The 27,969-nt window shown below is 25.3% G+C and overlaps 1 protein-coding gene across 1 annotated transcript; it reads left to right on the top strand.

Annotated features, from left to right (window-relative positions):
• The first annotated feature begins 449 nt into the window (after positions 1–449).
• Positions 450–27,866, top strand: LOC100207272 (SNW domain-containing protein 1). The gene is made up of 12 exons (XM_065805015.1): positions 450–592; positions 9,690–9,774; positions 14,779–14,847; positions 16,078–16,338; positions 16,590–16,696; positions 17,306–17,546; positions 19,493–19,739; positions 19,928–20,030; positions 20,412–20,529; positions 21,591–21,748; positions 27,134–27,286; positions 27,617–27,866. The coding sequence occupies exons 1-12, from the start codon at positions 579–581 to the stop codon at positions 27,651–27,653; spliced, it is 1,593 nt and encodes a 530-aa protein (XP_065661087.1). The 5' UTR covers positions 450–578; the 3' UTR covers positions 27,654–27,866.
• Positions 27,867–27,969: the final 103 nt, after the last annotated feature.

Here is a 27,969-nt window from a genome sequence, read left to right as displayed (position 1 = left end):
TAATAATTTTAGTAGAAATTTGACGTAAAAAAAAGAAACTAAATAACTTAAATATTTGGTCATGATCTCAAAATATATAGGATGAAAATGATAATGATGATGCTTGATGTCGGGCGGCTGAATAAGTGCAAATTTCATAAGTGCGAACTGGCATAAGTGCGCTGAAAGAAACTGCATACATTGGCATAAGTGCGAACTGTCATAAGTACGAACTGTCATAACTGCAAACTGGCATTAATGCGAATCGACAAAAGTGCGAAATGCCAATTTGCACTTTTATTAGGCGCACTTATGCCAATTCGCAGCTTTTTGCAACTACTTCGCACTTATGCAAGTTCACATTTGCGCCAGTTTGCACTCGCACTTATGCCAGTTCGCACTTATTCACTTCCCTGATCACCCAAGAAAATGTTTACCCATGTGAGCGGGAATAAAATGTTCGTTCAAGCAGTCGTTAAATACGTAGTGAAAACTCAACCTTATTTACATTACCTTTTGTAAACACGACCTACACAAGAAAATTCAAAAAAAGAATTATTTACAGCTTATTTGAGCAACTATAATTTTTTAATACGAAAATGTCTTTAACCAGGTTTGTTTTTTTATATTTCTTCAGACGGCATATTGTATAATTTCGGTATATGTATGTTATGTTCGAGAAAAGCATATAGAGTAGGGTTACCTTTTTTCTGAAGCACAAATTAAAAACACATTGGTACGTTAAAAAACTAGTACTCGTACTCGTTATCCCTCCTCAAATTCGAGGACGGTTTACGTTCAACCAAAAAACTAATTTTATCCGTAACTTTAACAATGACAGTTATTTAAAAAAATCTTTTTTTGTTTTCATATGATCTAATATAAACAATAAATGTGTAACTTTTAAACTCAGTAAAAATACTTTTCCATTGTTCAAGGTAAGCAGAAATGAATACATTAGCAACGCGTTTGTCATAAATGAATCACACTCTTGGTCTTTCCCATCTTCTCTCAGATTTTGCAACATTTATTTAACATTTCTATTATAGCATTTACCCAGTTAACTAGTAACAGGGTGGCCAGCCAGCTGGAAATCAGGGGAAAATTAGGAAAGTTTTTTCAAGTTAGGGAAAAAATATATCTTTAAAAATCAAACCAACAATATTTGATTATTTACTAATAAGTCATAGAAAAAGTATCATTAGTAATATCAACTTTAATAGCTTCTGAATCATTGCCATTAGTATTCTGTGTGGCCGAATTTTTTCAACCAATGTCAACTGTTTTAACATTCTTCCAGCACAATAGTACCTTTCTCTTTATTTATGGCTAAAATCTATGTAATGCATTCTGAAATACTTGAGGCACTATAAGTTACACAGCAGTATTTCTGTAACAGATCATGTTGGAAAATAGGACAACTGTTACAGTCTATGTTTCCTGACAGTTTTATAGTTAAAAAAATAACTATTTGGAAAACTAAAGTATCCCATAATTATATATTCTAATTTGTACTCAAGAAAAAACAGAATGATTGATTTACTCACAATCTTTCATGAATCTAAATGGATTAGTGCTACAATAGCTGATAAGGTCATCAAAATTTATGTAATCTTGCAAAAGGCATCCATTGAAGAATTTACAAATTACAATGTTTATAAGGGTAGGTTGGATGTTTTCTTAAACCCTTTTATAAGCCAGAATTTTAATGACTTTGAATTTTAATGACTTTGAAGTTTTCAAAATTGTCTTTACATTGTCATATGGTAATGCACAGGTTAAAAGTAGGTTTTTGGTAGCCCAAAGACAAGTCTATGGTGGAATTCCCTACGCTGGTGGAGTTTGCAATAACAAAATCAATGATCAAAAGTGTAAACATGTCCTATTCATTCTACAAAGATTCATTAAAATGAAAAAAAGAAGAAAACTTTCAAGAAAAAAAAGACTGCATTGATAAAAAAATTAGCTCTGCAGAAAATTAAGGAATTAAATTAAAAAAAAAAAACAAAGCTAAATTAACATCATCACAAAGATATACTTGAGATTGAACTAGAATTAAAAATTCTATTATGATATAAATATTTTTATGAAATCTGATATATTTTTTGTGGTTTAAAATATCTAAATGAGCATCAGGATCTCTATTGCCTTTGTTTGCTACAGAAACAAATGTGCCATTCCTACAAGAATGACACTCAACCTAAAATTTATATTGTTCTTTTTTGAAGAATGGGTATTTACCTTGTAACTCAGCTGAAAACTGTGTTTTTCTGTTTAGCATTATTTTAAAAAAGGTTAACAACTGTGTCATAAAAGACAAAAAGATATAACTTTACTTCTTCACATAGTTATAAAAAAGTTAACTTTAGTGCTCTACATAGTAAATTTACAGAGATTTAGTAAAATAATTATGATTAGCAAAAAATAATAAAAATGTTTTATAAATTTTTAAGAATAGTTGTTAGTGGATTGTTATGGATATTAATTTATCAACATATCAGTCATAATAAAAGTCTTTTGTGACAATATGAGTATTTACATCACTATTTCTTGCAACTTTGATTTCAACAAAAAAAAATTGTTTTATTATTAATCTAATTAATTAATTAAACTGTTTAATATTTAAAAATTAATCCTTTGGTAGATGTATTAAAATAATTAATATTAATATATATATAAATTATAAAACAAGTAATTCAAAATTAAATATATTATATTCAATTTATATTTTGTTATTTTCAATATAATCTCTAAAAAGCTTTGTAAATAAAATCACTTCAAGTTTATATAATTTTGAAAACAAACTAAATTAAGAAGTTAGTTAAATCAGTTGACTCAATTTTCAATTACTTTTCTAGAAAGGTGATGCTGCAGTGTCAGTGCAATTATAAATAGCCTAAAAATAGGAGTTAGAATTCATTTAAGAAATGTGAAAGGAAGAACCAATCTGCTGATGTTTCAAAAGATATGTAGATATTATTTTGAAAAATGGCTAAGGATCGTCTTAGGCATCTGTAATCTTGTTGTGTAATTTTGTGTAATCTTGTTAGCCCATTTGCTCCAGAATCTTTTGAAAATCAATCATTTCTGGTGTCTCTGGGATTATCAGTTACTCTAATTCAACATCGATCCTATAAAAAAACAATATTTAATAGAAAACTACATACCATATGTGCTGTACACCATTTTTCGTTTCACATTTAACTTTATATGCGCAACAACTTTGTTAAATATTATCCTATTTGAATTGTTTTCCTAATTTTTAGCAATTATGTATAAAAGCTGTTAGTTTTGAGTTTGACAAAAGGAAAAAGTTTTAAGTCTGACAAAAGGATGGTGAACTTAGGACCATAAATACTGTTTAACTTATGATACGCAGAAAAACAAGTAAAAAAATGTTTTAACTGTTAGGTTGGAAATCGGTAATAATTGTATTCAATACTCATTACAAAAAAATTTAAAAAGTTCCATTAGGAGTAACCTACTCAGAAAAATAAACATGTTATTTTGACACTATATATTTAACTTATATTATTTAACAATATTTTTTGTTGAGCTGATATTTTATAGAAAATTAGTTTATTGCTTGCGGAAAATGAAAAAGTAGACAAACCCATTTTAGGTCATTAGTAAATTTAGTAAAGCCATGTGTGACTATTACTCATATATTACCTGAATATATGTCTTCATGTCTATTTTTGTGTATTTTTAATAAAACTTTTGAACAAACATAACTTTATCAAGTATTTTTTAACTTATGTTACATAAAAATTACAAAAGTTCTTTCACTAATTTCTTGAAGTTTTCTTTATGAAAAAAGTATAATATTTGGCCAACAATAAATCGAAGATGCCAGCTCCATTTCCAGAGTAAAATAAATCAAATTATGCAATCAAATTTATGATGAAAATAATATTTTACAGTGATGCTTTAGGCTAAATATACTACACCATAAAATTGCCAGTCACCATGTCGTTTTGGTTATTCAAGAAAAAATAACAAAAATGCATGTGCATTTCAATATTTATATACGTTTTTTTCCAATGTTTCACTTTATGCATAAAAATCATAAAAAAATAATTATGTTTATTTGAAATCTGATGAAATAATTCATTTGCAAAATAAGAGTTTTTAATTTATGCATACTAGTAAAATCTAAAATAAGCAATATATTGAATAAAATGATTAAATTTAGCACTAATGTTATTAAGAGTCACTAAGTCAACAATATTTGAAATTCTTTATTTTTGCTTTTAGATACCAAGAACTTATTTTATTTAAAATCAATGAAATTTTAAAATACTATAACTTCAGTCACAAAAAAACAATTAGAAAACAACAATTAGCAGAAATATTGTGAAACATTGCTTGTGAAAAATGTATGTGAATAGTTTACAAAAAAAAAAATCAGTTTAATTGCACTGCGCTGAAATAATTTGCCTGCATATAAAAGTTCCAAAATTGTACGTACATTGTCATTGTACATGTACTGTGTACATGTACAATGACAATGTACGGAGCCTAGGTAATCTAGGCTTTAACAGCCAATTTATGTTAAAAATAAGTCCAACTTTGATTTAAATTGATTAAGTGTTTTAGAATCTACAATGTTTTGATCTAAATTATTCCAGCTGTTAATGACACGGTTTGTATTATAAAATATTATATTATAAAATAAAAATAGTTAAAAACCTAAAACTTAACATAAAACTTTAAATTAGCGAACTCTGAAAGTAATGATAAAATTTAGGAGTTATCTAAATAAATTTTAGATGCCAAAAATAATTTTTTGCTTTTTGATTAATTTTTTTTTTATTGAATTCGTCAAATCAAAAAAACTTTCTTAAAAATTGAATTAAACAAATTTGTTTCATAATTTTATTATAAAGTAACATTAGAAAATTAGTTTTTATAATTTTTGATATTAAATTTGTGATTTTTCAAAATATTACTGCAATGTTATTGTGATATGTTATTGCGATTATTTTTATTATTTTATTCTAACTATTTAAATTAACAGTTTAGTTATCTGTATAATTCATTAAAAAAAATTAAAAAACATTTGTTTATGATATGAATTGTCAAAGTTTAAGTGACCAAAGTTAGGCAATTTTATGATAATGGTTTTTTAGACTCCTTTGTATCAAAAGAGCTAAAAAACAACTATTTGCCATTTTTCATTTATGAATATTGTTTTTCTGTTTAAAATTTATCAGCATTATCAATTGTTTGGTTTTTTAAATTATAAAAATGAAATTAAGCTATTAATACTTAAAACAAATCATTAACTTTAACAGATTTTCATGGGGTAATGAGTAGTTAAACATTTAGAATCAAAGACAATATTTTGGATTACATGTTGAATTGCATTTGAAAAATCATGCATCTTGTGATTCATCTTGCAAAACAAAATTTCTTTGTCAAACCAAACTTGTAAGCTGATATTTGTACACTTATCTATCACTATTCACCGCATCTATCACTACAAAAATTGTTGTTGTATGTGCACTCTGCTGTGTTACTATTTTGTATGTATACTCTGCAGTGTCTTTATGTTTTATGTACACTCTGCAGCACTTCTATGTTGTATAAACACACTGCAGTGTCTACCTATTAAAAATCAGTTTATAAATGTACAGCAATAGTTTAAGAAAAATTAGCTTTTCTCTCTCTATATATATACATATATATATATATATATATATATATATATATATATATATATATATATATATATATATATATATATATATATACATATATAAATGCATATATATCTATATATATATATATATATATATATATATATATATATATATATATATATTTATATATATATATAAATATATATATTATATATATATATATATATATATATATATATATATATATGTATGTATGTATGTATGTATGTATGTATGTATGTATGTATATATATGTATATATATATATAAATATATATATATATATATATATATAAATATATATATATATATTTATATATATATATATAGATATATGTATATATGTGTATATATAATATAAGCCTCATCAAGAGGAAAAAGGAGTGTACAAGCAATAAAAAATCTGTCTAAAATGGACTAGGCAGGTGTCGTAACCATCTGCGCTAAAAATACTTGCACAGGTATGCATTACACAGGCTTTTTTGATATCTTACATTTTAGTCACAGTTTTGTTAAAATATTTTGTATCATCATAAAAACATTAGAGAAACAATCGTTAACAATATTTTTTTTTGTTTTTGTTAATTCACCTCCCTAAGGCCACTACAGTCAAGGAAATTTATTTAATTGTGGTTACAACTATCTCTTAACTCTGTAACTCAGAAACATGAACCTCACTGAACAAGGCCACTATGTTGAGAAACAAGTTGAGTGCAGTACTACTAGGGTAGGTATCGGAACTTCTTGCTTATGAAGCAAGCGCTCTATCACTAAACCACTACCACATTGTTGTTTTTCTAATATTTATTTAATCTAGCATCATAACATTTTTTTAGAAAAACTGTTAAAAGGAAGGCATTTTAAATCTATTTTAATATACATTTAGATTACTTTTTTCATTAAAATGATAGATTATTTTATAATTATTTTGTTTCACATTTCTTCCTCTTTTATATATAAAAGTTTATTCGTTACTCTTCTTTTTTGCAAAATTTTTTTTAAATTTAAAAGCTCTAAAAATCGCACTGAAATACTAAGCGACTGGGGCTCTGCCCCTGGCTAAACATGAGGTTGCTTATTAAATTATAAGATTTAATTTGTAAATCACTTCCTACTAGATTTCAAGCAACCGCTATTAAGTTATGAGTTACTAGAAAACAAAGTATAGGATTAAAGAAAAAGAATATGGTCAGCTGAAGATTTAAAATCTTGTTTGTTGTACGAGTAATGAAAAAATGAAAATAGGTGAGAGTTTTGAGGTTTTGTTCATGTGCAAGGAAAATGAAAGGAACAATTCAGCAAAAGAATGCAACTTTGCTGAATGCCAAGTTTGAATTAGTTTATTGAACTAGAGATAGCAGCTTGTTTGACATTATTTGTAGAAAAAAGAAAAAGTTTTAACCTTATAATGATTAGAGAGTGGCTCAAGCTTGCCAGATTAAAGCAGGTCCAACTACATTTACAATGTGCTTTTGTCTTAGAGTGAGAAGGTTCTTATTCGTTGATATAGGAATGTCAACAGTATTGTTATATCAATAACTAAGTTTTTTTGGAGTCCACAAGCCACTGCAGACCCAAAGCTGTTGCAGAAGAGAGATCATATTGAAGACTGGCTGCTTGTTCTAAGCAATCAAAAAGTATTGACTTTTTGTCAAGATAGGAGTATAAAGTTGAGTTGTCAGCAAATAGAGCCATTTTAGATGTAAGGTTGTCAGAAAGGTTTTTAATGTAAATAAGAAACAATACAGCAGCAAAGGTAGAACATTGTGGTACCCTTAAAGTTTTTGGAGATAGAGATGAGTGGAGGCGAAAATGACTTGAATTATATGGTTAGAAAGAAATGGTTTAATAATCTCAAAACCTTTAAATAAAGAAACTAATTATAGAGAGAAGACTAATTGTAGGGTAGTTAGAGAGGTCAGTGTGTTTTCAAGAGTTTTTATAAATTAGAACCACTTGTTTAGCATTACATAGCAAATTAGAGAAAAAGGTCTTTTCTAGTAACTCTGCATTATTCTGGGAAGAAGTAATTAGATCAGACCTATGAATTAGATGGAGTGTTAAACTTTAGTTAATGACACTGTTGGAGATTTTTCAAAAGTCTTTATAACCAAACATCTGAGATAAGATACAAGATTTAGTAAACTTTAAATAATGGAGTTAAGCATCATAAAAGACCATTTTACATTGATTTGCAATAATGAAAAGATATTTTTTCTCAAAAGAGATAATCTTATAAAAAAAGATAAGAAGTTGAACTGCACAAGAAGGTGAAAAATCTGAAGTAGAATGAGGCTTGACTTGAAACTGACAAGAAGGATTAAATGCTTTTATACCTGTTTGGATTCAGGTGGTTAAGTAAGAGGCGCATTTATGCATGCATAATATGGATATAATTGGATATAAGCATATATATTGGATATAAGCATATTTATTTAGATATTGACACATCCTTACATATTTTTATGTAGTGTTTGCCAAAAGAGAAGATGATCAGATGAATGCGCGGTATGACTAAGAATACAAAAAAAGGAGCCGTAATCTTTGACACAGATAAGAAACAATGTTGTATTGAACAACGCTTGACAGATAAGAATAGAGTGGTTTGGTTATCAGCATGTAGAGAGGTAGCAGCTTCAAGAGAAAATGGTAGAGTTACAAATAAGAAAACTTAGAGATAGTGCATTACATATTGTAGGAATGACCTTTAGTTAAGGAAAGAAGATGCTTGAGATTGTTTATATTAAAGAAACAGCATAAAAGGAAAGGCTAAAGCTTGATGATGATGACAGTGATGTTGTTATTGTTGATAATGATGACAGTGATGTTGTTATTGTTGTTGATAATGATGATGATGATGATATGATGATGATGATGATGATGATGATGATGATGATGATGATGATGATGATGATGATGATGATGATGATGATGATGATGATAATGATGATGATGATGATGACGACAATGTTGATGATGATGATCATGGTACATAAATATGTATATAAAACATAACATGAATGTTGAATAAAAGTAATATACCTTAGGATTTATCAGTCTATGCAGCCCTTTTCCCAAACCCATCTCTTGCCCTAGCTATTTTTTATCAAATCTGATCCCAGCCCCAGCCAATTTTAAACCCCGGTCATATACAAGACAAGAAATAGCTCCAAATAAGAAAGCAAGTAATTATGAGAAAAGGCTTTTGTAAATTAAAACTTGAATGAATGAGTTCAATACTTTTAAAATTGCTTTTGTGTTACCTAATTCAAATTTAAACAAACAAATTTTTTAAATGTTTGAAAAAAGAATTTAATTCAAGTTATTAAATAAAATCTTTACTACATGTATCTATTATTTTTGCTTTGATTATGTCACTTTACATGCTAAATTAAAAATGTAACTGTAAAAATATTGTATATCAAAAATTTCTTTTGTGTTTGAAATAAATAATTTGCTTAGTTGAATAAGTTAATTAAGTAAAATAGAATAAATAGTTTGTTAAATTTAAAATTTTGTTTTTGAAAAGTTTTTAGTTAATAATATATAACTAAAAGTTTGAATAGCTTTTTAAAAACCATTAAAACTTCTTAGCTCTTTTTTTAAAAAAGAGTTGTCGCGTGCAATCGCCCGGCATTTCTGCCAAAGCCTGCATATATACATATAAATGCAGTTTTATGCAATCTTTGATATAAAGTTGTCCAAATAATATAAAATAATAAATATATGAGTTATAAAAGTAAATCATTAGTTGTAAGAAGTTATTTTGTTTAATATTTATTAATATTTGATTTTACTTAAAGGTACATTTGGTAATAAATGAAATAAATATCAAAAGTTAGTTAAAAATAAATAATAAAAATTAGTAACTAAAATTTTTCACTCAAAACTAACATTGTATGATCGAATTGAATTTTAAAAACAAAAAATTTTAAAAATAATTTAGATTTTCAATACACAGTAAAATTATGTATAAAAATAATTATCTTTGTAATTACTAAAATAGTTTCTTATTTTTGTTTTCAGATTACTTCCTGCCCCTGTTCAACTAATGACACTTCATGATGACAATGATGATGAGTTAGAAGCTGCTTATTATGGTGGTAATCAGGTGACATATTTTAAAAAGTTTGTTAATTTTGTGTTTTAAAATTCGTCAATTTTTCAGATTATCATAATCATTTTATTTAAACTCAGATATACTTCTGTTATTCTGATAGTTGTCAGCCGAAGTTTTTATTTAAACTCAGATATACTTCTGTTATTCTGATAGTTGTCAGTCAAAGTTTTTATTTAAACTCAGATATGCTTCTGTTAATCTGGTAGTTGTCAGCCAAAGTTTTTGATCATAACAGAATAAAGAACCTAGAAAAAAGGGAATATTTAAAAACAAATTTTATAAAACCTTGATTTTCGGTGAATTTCAACATTTGTATGTATCACAGTAACAATGCTCTACACAGTTATGAAGTTAGGAGCAATCAATATATAATTTAAAAAATGATTGCATATATTTTTATTAAAATACATGTTGTAATCAACATGTATTTTAATGAAAACATTTTTTGATTATAAAAAAAAATTGAAACTACTACTAAAAATGTTAAATCTATATAAATTGTTAATATTTGAAATTAGAAATTATTTAAATGATTTCTATTATTCATATTACCTCAATTAAACAATTGCTTTAATTCTTGATAACATTATTTATAATTACAAAAACATAAAAAAATGTTTGTATAAGTTTTTTGTTTTATTCAGCAAATGTTATGATAAAGAAAAGAATTGTTGTGATTTAGGAGAGTAAAACCCAATTAAAGCTTACAACTGTCTAATTTCATTTATATCTATCATATCCAAAAGCCAATAAGGTATCTTAAAGTTAAATCAGTACAATTGTTTATATATATATATATATATATATATATATATATATATATATATATATATATATATATATATATATATATATATATTTATATATATATATATATTTATATATATCTTAATTTCAAAAAAAATTTATTCCAAAAACTTTATTTAAAAATTACAAGCTTTCACCAATTAAAATAGAAAAGAAAAAAAAGGGAGTTCATTTAACTCTGTAAGGGAGTTCATTCAACTCTGCATTTTTTTCAGGTTATAACTGGCCATGGTTTCTAGTTGGTAAATAGTATTAGTATTCCAGCCATCCATATACTCTTCTTGTTTAGCAATTGCCATAAAATCCTCAATAAGATTAGCTTCTGGCATGTTTTCTGAATTCATGTCTTTTGGTACCAGTGGTATCTTTTGTGCTTCTAGTCAATCTGTGACTGGTAAAGCCAAATTAGACCAAAATAAATATTTAATATTACTTTTCCTATGTTCCCTTCCCTTTTCACTATGTTCCTAAATGAATAGAATCAACTGCTTGATTTATACACATACTGAAGTACAGTTGATACTTTTTCCACTTGGTTTAAATTTGAATTTTACCTTTTGGTAAAATAGCAAGCCAAGCAAGAATATTCAGCTAATATTTTGCTTTCTTAGGAGTGAATTGTTTAATATGAATTAGATCTTTTCATCAACAATAAATTTTGAATAATTTATGTAATTTAGTAATGACCTAGATTTCAGTCAAGCCAAAAGTTGCTGTTTTAGTTAGGTTTTGTCTTTTAATTTGTTTATAGCATAAAATAGGCTTCTTTTTATTCCTTAATATTCCAAGATTTTGTGGCTATAAATAAACTTTTTGTGACTTCAGCTATTTTTTAACCTTTTTCTTTACTTTGGTAATGTCATAAAAATTAGATTTTGGTAACATAAAAATATGTATCTGTATAAAAATTAATTTTGATTAGTTTTCTTTTGGTGGTAGGATTTATTCCTCGGAAAAAGACTCATAATTCTTATATCATAACATAAATGATATAAGATATAACAATGCTCCAATAATTAAAAAAAAAGAATCTTGCGTGTTAATCAGTGAGCAGTGATAAGGTTTCATTTTTGTGCCAAATCTTATTTAACTGTTATCTTATTTAACTGTTATAATGTTATTTATAATGACTTATTTAATATGTTATAAGCTCATTTTTTTTTTGCTTAGCCAAAAAATATTTTTAATGACATTCTAACCAACATTTAAACAGCTTTTTTTTAATATCTAAAACTGTCTAAAATAAAACCATATTAATAAAACAAGAATGAAACCTCATAAATATAAATGTAAGATTAAGTGGTAGCAATCCGCTGAAATAAATGGTAGCAATCCACTGAAACCTTGCTTAGAGTATAAATAGCTGTCACTGGGACTAATCATGGTAAACTATTCTAGAGAAATATAAACATTGTTTAAAAAAGTGTTAAAGCAAAATAAATTGCACTACAAATTTTAAATTATTTGTTAGTTTTTTATATTGCAGACTAATTAGTACATAAATAATTTTTTTAGCTCTGTATATTATAAGAGCTTTATATGTTATAAAAGCTCTGGATGTTATTAAAAAATTTGTAAGAAAGAAGATGAGCCAATGATACATAATACCAAATCTTAAATATTTTATTATGAGATTGTTTTAGCATGGTCCAGCCCTCTGAATTAGGGTCAGTATCTGGCAATGCTGACCTATATGCTGACCTGACAGTGTAAACGATTGGCAATTTTTTTTCAACTTTTTTTATGGTGAAATTATAATTTATAATAAAATGGTAAGTGCTGCTTTCGTTTTTCAAATTTTTAAGCAAATCAGATTGCCATTTGAAAAAAATGTTGGCAAACTTGGTGGTTTTTTTTCCTGTTATTTTTATACTAAAGGTTTGCACATTTGTTGATTTGTTAAAATTTCTAAATTTCATAATGAAAATGCTTAGGGCTGTAAGTCTGAAACCGTGAAAATGAATAATTGTGTAATACAAATTTTTTATATTGATTTTACATTGAAATTTTGTAATTTATAAAACACCAAGAAAGAAAAAAATCTATTAAAATGAAACACTATGAAATTAAACAAAAACTTATTAGATAATAAATTTATAAAAAAATTTGAAATTTTTAATTCTGTTTTAAATAAATTTGTGCAGTTTGGCACAAGTTTCACGGCTTCTTACATTAAAGGTGAAATTAAAACTCCACGAAAAGTAAAACATACATCCAGAATTATTTCTTTGTTGTGGAGTTTGAATTATGATGATAGATTGAAATGTCTTAATATCACAGATTTTTATACAAGAAAAACAAGAGGTGATTTAATTCAAGTAAATTAATTGTATCTTGCTGTATAAATTTCATCTTTTCTCTTCCAGTAACTTCCAACTCTAATAGTGGTTTCTTGCAGGAAGCTTTGTTGGAAGTGAAGATGTTAATAATATATATATATATATATATATATATATATATATATATATATATATATATATATATATATATATATATATATATATATATTTATATATATATATATATATACTATATTTTTCTATATACGTACTTTTTTTTAACCCATCATTATACCTTAGAGATGTAGTGGTAGAGCGTTCGCTTTGTAAGCAAGATGCTTTAAGTTCTAAGTTTGCTCTATATTGATAAACTAGACTAACAACAAGTAACTTATTTTTGTATTTTATTGTTTTTTTAATTTTGTTTAAAACTTTAAACTGATTCATCTGTATCTCAAAATCAATAATAATACAATAAATAAAAAAAATAAAAAAACACTATAATTGTAAAAATGAGGCTACTATTAAAATATCAAAATTCAAACAAAACAAAAACATTAATAAAAACTCCTTACCAATCTGCATATATATATATATATATATATATATATATATATATATATATATATATATATATATATATATATATATATATATATATATATATATATATATATATATATATATATATATATATATATTTGAGTAAAAAGCATTTCAATCTAACATAGGGAATAACTGCAGATACGACTGTGAAATAATAAATTATTTTTTATACAACAGAGTTGCTCCTTTTTGAAAAGTTGTGATATAGTCACAGCAAAAACATTTAATGTTTTCTTAATAAACTTGATCTACATGGCTGTAGGATAATCAAAGCTTGACAAGAGTTAACAATGCTGTCTCAGTAGATTCAATTCTTTCTCTATTTTTTTTTAAGTCAGTCACAGCTCATCAATACTACTATTAATACAAAACTATTAATATAAAAAAATGATATTTTACAAAAAAAGGACCATTTGGGACAACTCTAATGTTGAAAGGGTTGATCAACCCCCTAAATATAATTTTTTTAAGCTAGTTTTTGAATCAATTATTATTTTATTATAAAAGAAAGTTTAAGGAGTCAAATTCAATAAAAATAAAAGATTAAAAATGAATATATTTTTGATCTTTTTTTTTGTTCGAGTTTATTATTGTCTAAATATTTAGTTTGAAATAAGTATTTCTTTATATAACAAATAACAAATTCGGACTAATTATGCTCTGGCTATTTTGCTAGTGTAAACTGGTAGACCATAGAAATAAATTGCCGTTCATAAGTCTTGTTTGTTTTACACGAATTCAAGCCTTAATTGAATAATTATGCTTTATCACATTATCACAATGTGATAAAGCATCGGGCATATAACATTTTACGTACACAAAGAGCAATTTAATGTCACGCTACAATATTTATGTTATGCTAAAAACAATATTTATGTTATTTTAAAAATATTGCTGATTTTCTAAAATAAAAATTTAAGATATAAAACAAAATCTTTTTTATCCATTTATTTATAGGCAAAACGTGGTTGTGTCAAATGTCACAAAAATAAACAAATTTTATTAATTTAATAAATAGTAATCTAAGTAAATATTACATAATAACATTTCTTTGTTGTTTCGAGTTGATTATTCAATTAAGTTGGTTTTACGGTAATTTAGTAAAATGATGTAGTTCATGAAAGTTAATAAATATGAAAAGCAAGTAAAAATAATTTTATGATGTCAAAAATTCTGCTATGTGATTGCGTTAAGTGTTTTTTTATTCAATCATGGAATGTGATTTTTTTAAAATAATATTAACATAAATTCAAGATGAAATAATAACATTTAACTAAATAGATTTTTAATTTATTTGTTATAGATGTCGCTGGCCTCCTATGGCCCTCCACCATATGGTCACCGTGCTGGTTGGGTACCACGAAGACAAGAGGTATGATTATAAATAAATTTATAATCAATATTAGTTTAATATTTTTAACATTCTAAAATTTAATTTTCAACTTTTGTTTTGAGGCACATTCATTTGTATGTATGTATGTGTGTATGTATGTATGTATGTATGTATGTATGTATGTATGTATGTATGTATGTATGTATGTATGTATGTATGTATGTATGTATGTATGTATAAATTTTATTGTGTTTAACTTTTCCTTATGTGCTTTGATTTAGCCTGACTTTTTATTTGATGGAGCTTGATATTTTTTCATGGACCTGTTACACTCTGTAACATTTGAAACCACATTCAGTAGAGTTTACAAAACATAGTTAAGCAATGTGATTTCTAGTTTTATGTGTTGTAAATGACTATGCTGAATGTGGAGTAAAATTTTGACTTTGCTAAAAAAGAAAATAAGTTCCAGAATATTATGCAAGTTAAAGCTTCAATAAAAAAACGCGTTTTATTTGAATAGTTTATAATTAGGATGTTTCATAATAAAATAAGAGGTCTCACAGAAAAAATAAGAAATTCTAGCTTTTTATATATAAATGTCAACAAGGGTTTAAATTTTAGGTGAAGGTGAAACAAGTAATGTAAGAAAAAAACTTGGAATCACTTATGTAAGTAGTAAATGTTATATGGTCAAATTTTAACACCTCAGTAAATTTTACTAACTTAATGCAAGCATTATGCAGACTTTAAGGCAGACATCAACATGTTTATTATTTTATTAGATTAGACCCAAACATGCATTATTTCATTTTTTTTTTAGTAAATTATTTCAAAAATGTTGTTTTTATAATCACTAAAATCTAAATATTAAAAAAAAATCAAGTTCAAACAGAAAAAGGAAAATTGAAAATGAAAGAATATTTATTTGTCTCATTATTTAGTTGTTTAACTCTTTTTTAATATTGAAAAAGTAGAAGTAGAACTTCAAATAGAGTTAATTTTATATATTTACTTCAATGTGAATCTCAATCTTAAAAAATAATATTTTACTTGTTTTTACCAACCTGACCTATTTCCCAAGATGATTCTATTTGTTTTTCAAGTATGTGCAATATTTGGCAGTATTTATCTCTATAAAAACACCTTTTTTAAATTAATAGCCTTACTTGCCCAAGCAAAAGTAAATTAATGCCTAATGCAAAAATAAGTTACAATATTTTTTTTTTTTAACTACAGTAGTTTATTTTTTATTTTACAAAAAAATAGGATTTCGGGGATGGTGGAGCATATCCAGAAATAATGGTTGCACAGTTCCCTCTTGGAATGGGAAGAGAATGGAGAGAAACATCGAATGCTCTTCCAGTTATAATGGATGCCGAAGGAAAAATCAAATTTGACAGCTTATTACGTCAATCTCAACCAAAAAATAAAATAATACATTCCAGGTTTGAAGATCTTGTTGAAAAGCAAGTCAAAGCAGATGATGATCCTGAACTTGCTCGACCTGATGAAGAAAAGATGCAAGAGGTTTTTTTTTTGTTTTTATTAAAATCCCATTGAAAAATTTTTTGAATTTTATTAATTAAAAGTTAAAATCCAATTAAAAGTAAAATGTAGTTAATATGTAATTAAAAATTAATAATAAAAGGTTTAAATGTTTCTAATTATAAAACACTTTTTTATTTTATATATATATATTGTTTTTTTTATAGACTTCTTTTTATAGTATGAATAGCAAATTTATATTTAAATATTTGTACTCGTTTGAATAATTTCAGATTGCTGAAAAAACAAGGCAAGCATTAGAGCTAGAGGTTAATTCGAAAATAGCAGCTGCTCAACCAACACAAGTTGCACAGAAAACTGCTCCAGCTCAATATATCAGGTATGTATTTATTATCATTCAGGCATTAATTGTCAGTTTGTCATCTTTAAAACAAAAAGAATGTTATATAGTAAAAGCTTTTCTAGTTCAATAGGTAATATTTTCCTAAAATTGTTTCTTATATATTTGTTAACAATTGTGTATCATTTTTGTATTCTTTTTTTAGTTATTTTGTTTTGTAGTTTTGTTAAATTTTAAGAAATAAAGTGTTATAGTGTTAACCAGTAAATACTGAATTATTTATTTGTGTAAGTCTTGAAATATACACATAATACACATGTAAACTTTGCTATAATTTTTATGCAGATATAAATATAAACATAATATATTCAAATTTTATTCAAATTTTATAGTTTTCTTGATCATATTGAACCCTGTGGCTTTGGGAGATGCTATATACATATTTATATTTTATACTATATATGACTTGAGCTATTTTGTATAGTGTCTAAGAGTTATTATACAAAATATACCAAAAAGAAAAAAAAGTCTGATACTACAAAAGATGTACAGAGTTCAAACTTATACCTCTTGCTTGTGAAACTCTATGATTGCACAAGCAAAAATTTTTCAAATTGATTTAAATTTTTCAATTTATTTTTTCATTAGATATACCCCATCTCATGGAGGTGTGATGTTTAACTCTGGTGCAAAACAACGTGTAATACGAATGGTTGAACAGCAGAAAGATCCAATGGAACCTCCACGTTTCAAAACAAATACAAAAATTCCTAGAGGTCCACCATCTCCTCCTGCTCCAGTTATGCACTCTCCAACTAGAAAAACAAGTGTGAAAGAACAACAAGAGTGGAAAATTCCTCCATGTATATCAAACTGGAAAAATCCTAAAGTATATAAGTTTTTTTAATTTTATTACTCATACATTATAAAAAAAAGATATATATATATATATATATATATATATATATAATATATATATATATATATATATATATATATATATATATATATATATATATATATATAGATGCACACACACACACTAGGGTGGTTCTAAAAGCAACTTTTTTTAAATGACTGCTGGCACCCCCTGAATATGTTGTATTAGGGTTGCCAGATGTCCCGGTTTTATGAAGGAGAACTAAGTAAAAAAAACATTTTTACATATTTGGCGCAGAATTCTCCTTCGTAAAATCGGGACATCTGGCAACCCTAGTTGTATATAATAAAAATTAATGGATTTCAAATATTTTTGAATAAAAAATAATTTAAGGGATTGCTACCAACCCTCGAACATTAAATAGGTCCCATCAGTAAAAGAATTATGATCAAAAAGTTTTGTTAAGTTCCCTGTTTTTCGTTTTTAGTTAAAAAATGTAATTTTCTGTTCACTAAAATCTAAAATAAAAATATAGTTTTAAAATGATTAATATTTTTGAAATTTTTATATAATTTCGCTTCATTTGATACTTCATTTGATACCCTTTTTTTTTGAAAAACTTTTTTTTTAATAATATTAAAAAAAAACTTTTTTTAATAATATTAGTTATATTTTTTATTCAAAAATATTTCAAATCCAGCATTTTTTTTATTATATACAACATATTCAGGGGGTGCCAGCAGTCATTTTCAAAAAACGTTGTTTTTAGAACCACTATAACACACACACAGCCCTAGAATTTTGGGCCAGCATTCAGAATGCCGACCTAACTGCCGACCTGACAGTGTCTGAGGTCGGTAATTTTTGCCAACCTCAGAATTTTAAAACTTATTTTTATTTGCTATTTCAAATAATCTAAAAACAGCAAAACAAAGGTTTTATTTAAATTCTAAACAAAATAATTAGAATAAAAGCAGAATATATAAAGTTTTATTTAAATTCATAATAAAATGATTAAAAAAACCTCCAAAAAACAAAGTTTTATTGAAATTCCAAATGAAACAATATAAATAAAAAAGGACAAAACAAACACTTTGTTTAAACTGTAAATAAAATAATTAAAATAAAACAAAAAAACAAATGTTTTAACTAATTTTAAAATAAATTATTACTAAACAACAGCGGAAATTGTTTCATTCAAATTATTAATAAAATAATCAAAATAAAAACGGCAAAATGAGCTTTTTAATTAAATTCCAAATATGTACTTTATTCATTATCTTAAGGGGTTGTCCGTAAATTACATCAGGGAGGGAGGGGGTGAGGGGTTAGTGGTTTTGTTACGACTCATATGGAATGTTTTACTAAAGAATTATGATGTTGTGACAAGTGAGGTGAGGAGGTAAAAAGTTGTCAAAAAATGCATTGTTTAATTTGTGGGCAACCCGTATGAAATAAGAAATAAAAACAAAAAAAAAGAAATAAAGAACGTTTTATTTAAAATCTAAATAAAATAATTTAAAAAAAACGCAAATATTTTAATTAACTTTTTAAAACATTTAAAAAAAAAACTTTACGAAAAACCAGCAGAAAAGCAAACCTTTTAAATCAAATCCTTTAAATTTAATTCATAGTAAAAATGGCAAAAACAAAGGTTTTAATTTATTTAAATAGTTTTTAATTTATTTAAACAACAAAACAATTAAAATAAAAGCGAAAGCATAAAAGTTTTATTAATTTTAAAAAAAATAATTATAATGAAATTTTGTGCTGACTGAGTATTGTTTTTTTTTATGAAATTATTTTAATCAAAATACTTTATATTATTTTAAATTAAATAAATACAAAATTAAAAAATTATTATGTTAAAACATTTTTTTATTAAATTTTTATCAATGTCATTGTTTTTAGAATTTATTTTATGTTTTCTGTTAACATAAAATGAACTTTTTTAGGGTTACACAATTCCTTTGGACAAAAGATTAGCTGCAGATGGTAGAGGACTTCAAGATCCCACTATTAATGATAAATTTGCCAAACTGGCTGAATCATTATATATTGCTGACAGAAAGGCTAGAGAGGCTGTAGAAACAAGAGCAAATCTTGAAAGGAAACTAGCTCAACAAGAACAAATGAAAAAGGAAACTAAATTAAGGGAACTTGCAGAGAAAGCAAGGCAGGAACGATCTGGTTTACATACAGGTTTGAATTTTTTCCCACAAAAATTCTTTAAAAAAAATTTATTAAAAAAAAAAAATTAAATTTTCTTTTTCACAATATCACACATTGTTACTAATACATGTTTATATGTTATTATTATAATATAAAATAATATATAATATAATACCATCTTATTAATGATATAATATTGCATATAAATATCTTTTAAGCATCAAAAAATTCTGATGAAGCTGAACGAGATGCTGTGCGGAAAGATAGACAAAGAGAACGAGAACGAGACAAAAGAATATCGAAAGCAGGAGCAGAAAAAAAGTTAACATTTTACTTAAACTATTATATTAGAGATTTATAAATATTATTATTTATAAATATTATAAATATTATTTATTTATATTTATAAATATTATTATTATTTTAATAATCACCCTCTGTAAATTGTATATTTACAAGGTAAAAAACAAACTAAGAAAAAAGTATATCAACAAATATATCACCAAGCAAAAACTTATAAAACAAAAAATTGATTACAAAATAAAAAGTATGCATGCAACAATGTAATGCCTTGTTCGAATGAAATGTATAAGCATGCAACAATGTCTCAGAATGGAAAAATACTATTATTATTATATTCTTATATGCTTACTTTTAAGTCTTGATAAAAAGATATTCGTTAAGCTTTCTAATTTTTTCTAGATCGAAAAATATTCGAGACAAAGATAGAGACATCAGTGAAAAGATTGCACTGGGACTACCAAATACTGGTGTATCTCAAGAAGCTATGTATGATCAAAGACTATTCAATACTAACGAGGTTTGTTTTATTTATTGTATTTAATTATGTACATTTCTCAATTTTTTCTACTTTTATTTACTTTTAGAAATTGACATGAAAAAATATGCAAACCTTATTGCTGCAAAATAACAGCATTCACTGCCTTACTGCCTTTTGCATAGTTAAAAATGTTATTTTAACCAGCAAAATAAATAAAATAAATAATTTTAAAAAAGTAATCAAATAAAAACTTAAAGTAGATATTAATTTTAGAGTAAATTTAATGAACCATTATTTTAACCATAATTTTAGCATAAATTTAATGAACCATTATTTTAACCATAATTTTAGCTAAAATTTAATGACTCTTTTGTTGTATTTAGAGTTACTGCAAATTTTTTTTCATTACTGTTTATATATGCTTGTATTTAAAAATCATAAATTTTTAATTTGTGAAATAAAGAAAAAAACTTCAGAAAAAAAGGGGAAGATAATTAAATCAAACCTTCTCATTTATTTTATTATCATTTTTTTTCTTAATGAAATACTTTTTTTTTATCTTAATAGAATGTAAAAGTTCTTTTTTTCATAAAGCTTTTTTTGATACCCTTTAAATAGAACTTAATAATTATTTTAATATTGTATTTCTGTTTGGTTGTTGCGTCTTTTGCAACAACAAAAACTTTGAATAGCGTTATGAACCATCAATTTGTTGCTCTATTAGTAGTAATGTTTTTCAATGGTATTTTTCTATTATTAATATCCCACCATGTTTAGAAACTGAAAACTAGGAATCTAATCAAATATTAAGTTCAATTTTTTTTTTCTTAACTTTTTTTTATAAAATCAAGTAATCAAAAAAGATCAAATAGGGTCTTTGTTTTACTAAGTTTATTTTTTACAATTTTTTATTATTTTTAATTTATTTATTAATCTTTTATTACTTATATTAATTTAACTATTCTTACAATTACTTACAATTACGATTCCTTTACATTACAATTATTTACACTTGCAATTCTTAAGAAAAAAAGCATATAGTTATGTAACTTTACATAAATTATTACAAAAAAATATTCTCTTTTGTCATACTTTCGTAGGGAATGGACAGTGGATTTGGTGAAGATGATAGTTATAATGTATATGATCAACCGTGGCGAAAAACAGATGCTGTTTCATCAATATATAGACCTTCAAAAAATATTGATAAAGATCTATATGGAGATGACATCGATAGTTTAATTAAAAGCTCTAAGCGGTACTTATTATTTTAACTATTTAAATTTGATTTGATAGCATTTTGTTCATTTCATTACTTTACTTTCATTTTCTTTAGCTTTTCATTTCTTTTTTAAAAATTTGTAAATATAAATATACCTGAAGGAAGTAATAAGTGACCAGGCTTAAAATTTGATCAAGTCCTGGGCTGGGTTTGATAAAAAATAGCTTGTGTCAGGTTTGTGACTAGGGCTGCATAAACATTGATACATCTTGAAGTATATTTTTTTAATTTGAAATTCATGTCGTATTTTATATATGTATGCTTGTATATTTATATATAAACATCATCATAATCAACATGATCATTCTAAGATTATGGCTCCTTTTCTTGTCTTATTAAAATCATAACACACACCAATCTGATCATCATCTTTTCTTTTGGCAAATACTACTCCATATAAATACTAAAGTTTATACAAATGTGTAAAGATATTGAATGCTAGCATCTAAATAAACAGGAAACAAATATGTTTATATGCATAAATATATTTATATATATATCAATATTATGTATGCATAAATGCAACAATTATCTAACCTCCTAGATCCAAGTAGGTATGGAAGTTTTTATTCCTTCTCTATAATAAACCGTAATTGTTTTTTTTTCTGTCTTTTTTACAAGAAAATTTCTATTAAGAACAAATGTTTACAAAATCTTGTACCTTATCTCATGTTAGGATCTAGAGACTTTAATCCTTAAGAGTGTCATTAACTGAAGTAAGTCTAACATTACATGGGTCTGGTCATATTACCTCTTACCAGAATAAGGCAGAGTTATTTGAAAAGAACTTTTGCTCTAATTAGATTCTTGAATGTAATTACCATACTTTTCCTGGCTTTCTAGCTAAACAGATCAACTAATTGTTAGACATCTAAATGCTTTCCAGCTTTCAATGCTAAAGTAAGTTCTCATTTTTAATTTCCTACAGCTTGTGGTCCAGACAACATATCCATCATAGTCTTACAAGTGTTCTGCAGAGCTCTCTTCAATCCTTGCTAAACTATTAATAAGTGGTTCCAATATTTAAAAACTCTAAAAAATACTCAGACCTCTCCAGCTATCCTATGAATAGGGTCTTTTTAACCTCATTAATAAAGTCATTTTTAAAGGCCTTTAAAAAACTCTTCTTCATTTCGAGAAACTTTAGGTAAACTTTAACCATAAACTTTTATACTTGCTCCTGTATCATTTGTTCAATAACAATATTTGCTGACAGCTCAACTTTATACTCTTGTCTTGATAATTATACTCTTATCTTGATAAGTCTTCATTTTTTGATCACTTAGAACAAGCAGTCAATCTTTAATCTGATCTTTCTTTTGTAACACCTGGGGCTTGCAGTGGCTTGTGGATTTTAGCTCCTACAAAACTCAGTTATTTACTGCAAACAACTATTGCAATGTTGTTAACATTCCTATATTGATGGTTAGTAACCCTCTTACTTTACGACGAGGTCCAAAAGCTCATTGTAAATGTAGTTGGACCTGCTTTATCTGCCATGTCTGAGCCACTATCCCATTGTTGTAAGTCTCTTATTTTTTTTTACAAATATTATCATGGTTGCTGCTCAAGCGAGCTATCATCTTTAGTTCAATCAACCAAAACTCATTCTTGCTTGGCTTATCATTCAGCAAAGTCACATCCTTTTATTGTATTTGTTCCTACATGCAATAATTTTCATCTAGTTTATTTCCTCACACATCAACAAAATCTAAAAACTCTCACCCATCTTCATGTTTTCCTGACTTATAAAACCTACAACTTTTTAAATATTCAGTTTATTGTTTCCTTTCTCTTTAACCCTATCCTTTAAATTAATAATGGTTGCTTGCAACGTTTTCAAAAATAAATTAGTTTTAATAACTTGTATATGTATCATACTTTCTCAAGAGATGCGTGCAGTCACATGCCTTATATGATCATGTATGCAATTTTTTTTTTTGACAACTTGGCATTTTTTTTTTACATTTATTGATAATTTGTGTGCTTTAAAAAATGCACTGAAAAAACCAAACTAATTTAAAGAGAAAATTAAAATTATATAAACCATAAACTGAAAAAAGAAAAAAAATTTAACAAATGATAAAAAAAATAAAGGGTAAAGCTGAGAAAATAAAAGCATAAAATTAATATTTTTTTTGATTTAGAAGCGTCTCAATTAATAGATCAAAATTCATTAATTTAAAAGTGTTTCAATTAATAGTTTAAAACTAATAGTTTTTCCTATACCGCTTGATGTAGCGCTTAAGTTGATTATATGTGACATTTATGAGACACGACTATTATATTGGCATTGGATGAGGGTTTGAATCCTACTAACAGATAATTTTTTATTATTGTTTTGTTTGCTTTGTAGACATTAGAAAATATCAAAGTTTCACTTTTTTTTATGTCATCTGTTACATAGATATGTTTTTATTTCCTTTAGAGCTTTTTCTTTAGGGTGATTCAAAAGGTTTTTGAAATAACATGCTACCAATTATAATCTTTTTTTTTTTAATAATTTTTGCGGTAATTAAGTATTTTTTAAGAGATAGATCCATAAATATTTGGGAATCAGTAGTGACAAATATGCAATCAGTACATAAAAATGTGATGCTAATACTAATGCAGATGGAGAGAAAAAGGCTGAGTGAAACCAAATAATTAACTAATTTTAAAATATTAATAATAAAAATATTTCATCAGACTAGGATCATTATGCAGACTTGGTTAAGAATTGGACTCTAATCCAGACCACACATAATTTTTTTTGACAGCCTAACCACTGCTTTATAGATGTTTTGAGATTATTTCAAAGTACCTCAAAAAAAATAAGCTAAACTTGACAATTGCGAGAAAATTAAAAAAAAAAGTTTAGCTAAAAAAAGAATAATAATTTGACGACGATAATTTGAGAGAAAGTTTCAAAAACTTAAAAAATTAAAACTGATCATGATTATCCTGCTTCTGCTTTAAATTTCTTTGTTAATAATGTAATAACTTCACAAAAATTCATCTGATAATCCTATTTTAATAAAGTTAAAGTAAAATTAGAACTAAAATTATTAAAAGGTTTTAAAAATGTTCCTATACTTCTCTCTCCTTAAACTTGGTTTCCAATAATTGTAGAAATGTTGTACAAAAGTTGTGTGTTTTTGTTTTACAACAATTAATGCCAAGGTTGATTTTATTTTATTTTTGCAACTTTTGTTTTACAACATAAATTGTGTTGTACAAGTGACATTAAGTTGTGCAACTAAAGCAAGAAAATGTTTCCATTATAAAACATTGCTATTAACCACAAAATGTTTCCATTATAAAACATTGCTATTAACCACAAAATGTTTCCATTATAAAACATTGCTATTAACCACAAAATGTTTCCATTATAAAACATTGCTATTAACCACAAAATGTTTCCATTATAAAACATTGCTATTAACCACATTTTTACAACTATTGGAAACTTTAAGCTTAAGAATTATTTTATGTAGATTTTTATATTACTATTAATTATATTAAGTATGTTTAGATAAAGTTTCTTACATAAAAATATGTATTATAAAAAATATTTGATGATTATAAGAATCTTTTTAACCCAATTATAAAACATTTTTTACAACATTTTTAATACATTTTTATTGCATAAATTTCTTTAAGGTAGTAAGGTAGTGTTCTTATTTTTTTAATTGGTAAAATATGGTTAATACTATTACAATTATATCCCTCCTTATTTTTAAGTCCAAATCAAACAAACTTCAAGTTTTTGTAAATCTTAAATGGATAAGAATTTTATGAAAAAAGTTTAAAGTCTTTCCTAGCTTATGTATCTAAACATATGTGCTAAGCTTCAGCAAACTTGGTGATGTAGTGTTGAGATTTATTTTTTTACATATTTTTACACTAAAGCCTAATATATTTTTACTCTAATTTTAATTTAATTATTCACATAAGAACATTATCATTTCTTGTCCCCCTAGTATATCATATCACAAGCGTCACAAGGGGGACGATAGGTACAAATGATAAGTTTTGTAAATTTTGATTTATTTGGTATATAAATTATCTAAGTGTAATCATTTTACATAGTTACATAATTTTACATAGTTACATCTTTTAAATTATCAAAATGTAATAACATCTGTGCAACTACATCTGTGGGTTCTACAGATGTAGTTACATCTTTTAAATTATCAAAGTGTAATTAGTTGAAAAAGATGAAGTTATTTTTAAGATGAATTAACTAAAAATACATTGTTTTAACCAGATGTAGTTACATATAGGGTTTTTTCAGATGTAATTACATCTGGAAAAAAATATGAACTAATAATGCATTTTTTTAACCAGATGTAGTTACATATAGAAATTTTTCAGATGTAACTACATCTGAAGAGAATTCTTCCAGATGTTATTGGACATAGAGAAAATTTACCAGATGTAGTTACATCTTTCTAAAGATGTTGTTAGGGGTCTTTGAATTTTACAACTACTATTAATAAAAAGAATTTTACCTAAACCTAATTATTAACTGAAACAGGCATTATTTAAGTCAGTAAAGCAAATCGCATTATTTTACTTGTAAAGTATTTTAGGTCACATGATTGTTTTAAAATGAAAACAAAAATTTACGCACAAAACTAGATAAATTTTTTCTAAATTTGCCTAGTTTGAAAACATATCTGATATCATAGCTAGAGGTACAGAAAATAATTTTTTGATTTTCATATTCATATAAGGTTGAAGTATTATTAATTCTACAGACTTTTCAAAAATATTATGTTTTTTATTTAAAACGAATAAAAACAAAAATATAAATGCATTAAAAACTAACTTTTAGTAAATAAATTATCAAAGTCTGCAGAAATCTAGATAGGACAGACATTCATTAACAAGTGTTCCAAATTTCAACCATCAACCATGTAGCTATGTTATCAAATCTTAGTTGGCCTAAGACAGGTTTTCTGTAAAAATTGCAAAAAACAGAAAAGTGATCCCAAATTTTTAGCAATATTTTTACAACTTTTATTTTTATTCCGTCAAATGTGAATATTTATTTAACAAGGAAAGATAGATCTTTTATTTTTTTTTTATTTGAAGATGAAAACCTTTTTTGAAAAAAAATACTATTATGTTAATGTTAGTAAATTTTTATACTTTTAATGTGAAAATATTTTTTTTTTTTGATAAACTTGTGACATCAGGCTTGCTTTTATATTGATTGAAACAGCCATGTTATAATACCAAATTATATTTAGCTTTTATATGATATAAATTTATTATAGTATAAAAATAAATATTTAGTAAATAATGGTTTATATATAATATATATTTATGATTATGAGTTTTTAAGTTTCTAAATTTATTTTGTTTATTTTGTAGATTTACTGCTGACAAAGAATTTGCTGGGTCAGATCGAAATCAAGTACGAGATGGTCCAGTTCAGTTTGAAAAAGAAGAAGAAGATCCATTTCAACTTGATAAATTTTTGCAAGATGCTAAACGTGGTGGAAAACGAACAGATAAATCTGATAAGTAAGTTATTTATTTTTTTAAGGCATTAAAACAAGTTAAATAAATAACAAATTTATATAATTTTATAAAATAATTTATTATAAAATAAATAGTTTATATAAATGTACAAAATGTTACAATGTCAATTTCATAATTACTTATTAAAAAAAGAAATTTTAAAGTTTTTCTACAACTTTGTACAGTTTTTTGAAATAAATTAAGTTTTGTGTTGTATTTTATTACCTTTTGGAATGATAAACCCTAAAACTGAAACTGTGTAATTTCGATGTGTAATTTCATGAGTTATGTGTGGTTATAAAATTATTAACAGATGATATTTTTATATTTTAGAGACCATGACAAATCTTCTAAGCGTCCAAAGCATTAAAAGAAAATTATAATTAAAGAATTATTTGTCGATTTTTTACTTTTGTTAAAAGATTGCATAATTCATAAGACTATACTACTATGTTGCACTTATGAAGCCACTAAAGCGGCTTGAATTAAAATTAATTTGTTGTAATATTGGTTAAATATGTAAATAAATACTGATGTAAAATTATTAGTCTTTATTTAAATAATATTGGTTTTCAAATCAAAATTTTGTTTTCGTTTTTAATTTTTTTGCAACTTTTTTTTTTTTTACCATAATATTTTTTTTCATAATATCATATATATAGTTAGTTTTAGACTCCATTTTTATC

Source organism: Hydra vulgaris, chromosome 09 (assembly GCF_038396675.1).
Source record: "Hydra vulgaris chromosome 09, alternate assembly HydraT2T_AEP".
Taxonomy (NCBI): domain Eukaryota; kingdom Metazoa; phylum Cnidaria; class Hydrozoa; order Anthoathecata; family Hydridae; genus Hydra; species Hydra vulgaris.
Note: the sequence above shows the minus strand (reverse complement) of the source record. Positions and strands in the feature narration are given on the sequence as shown.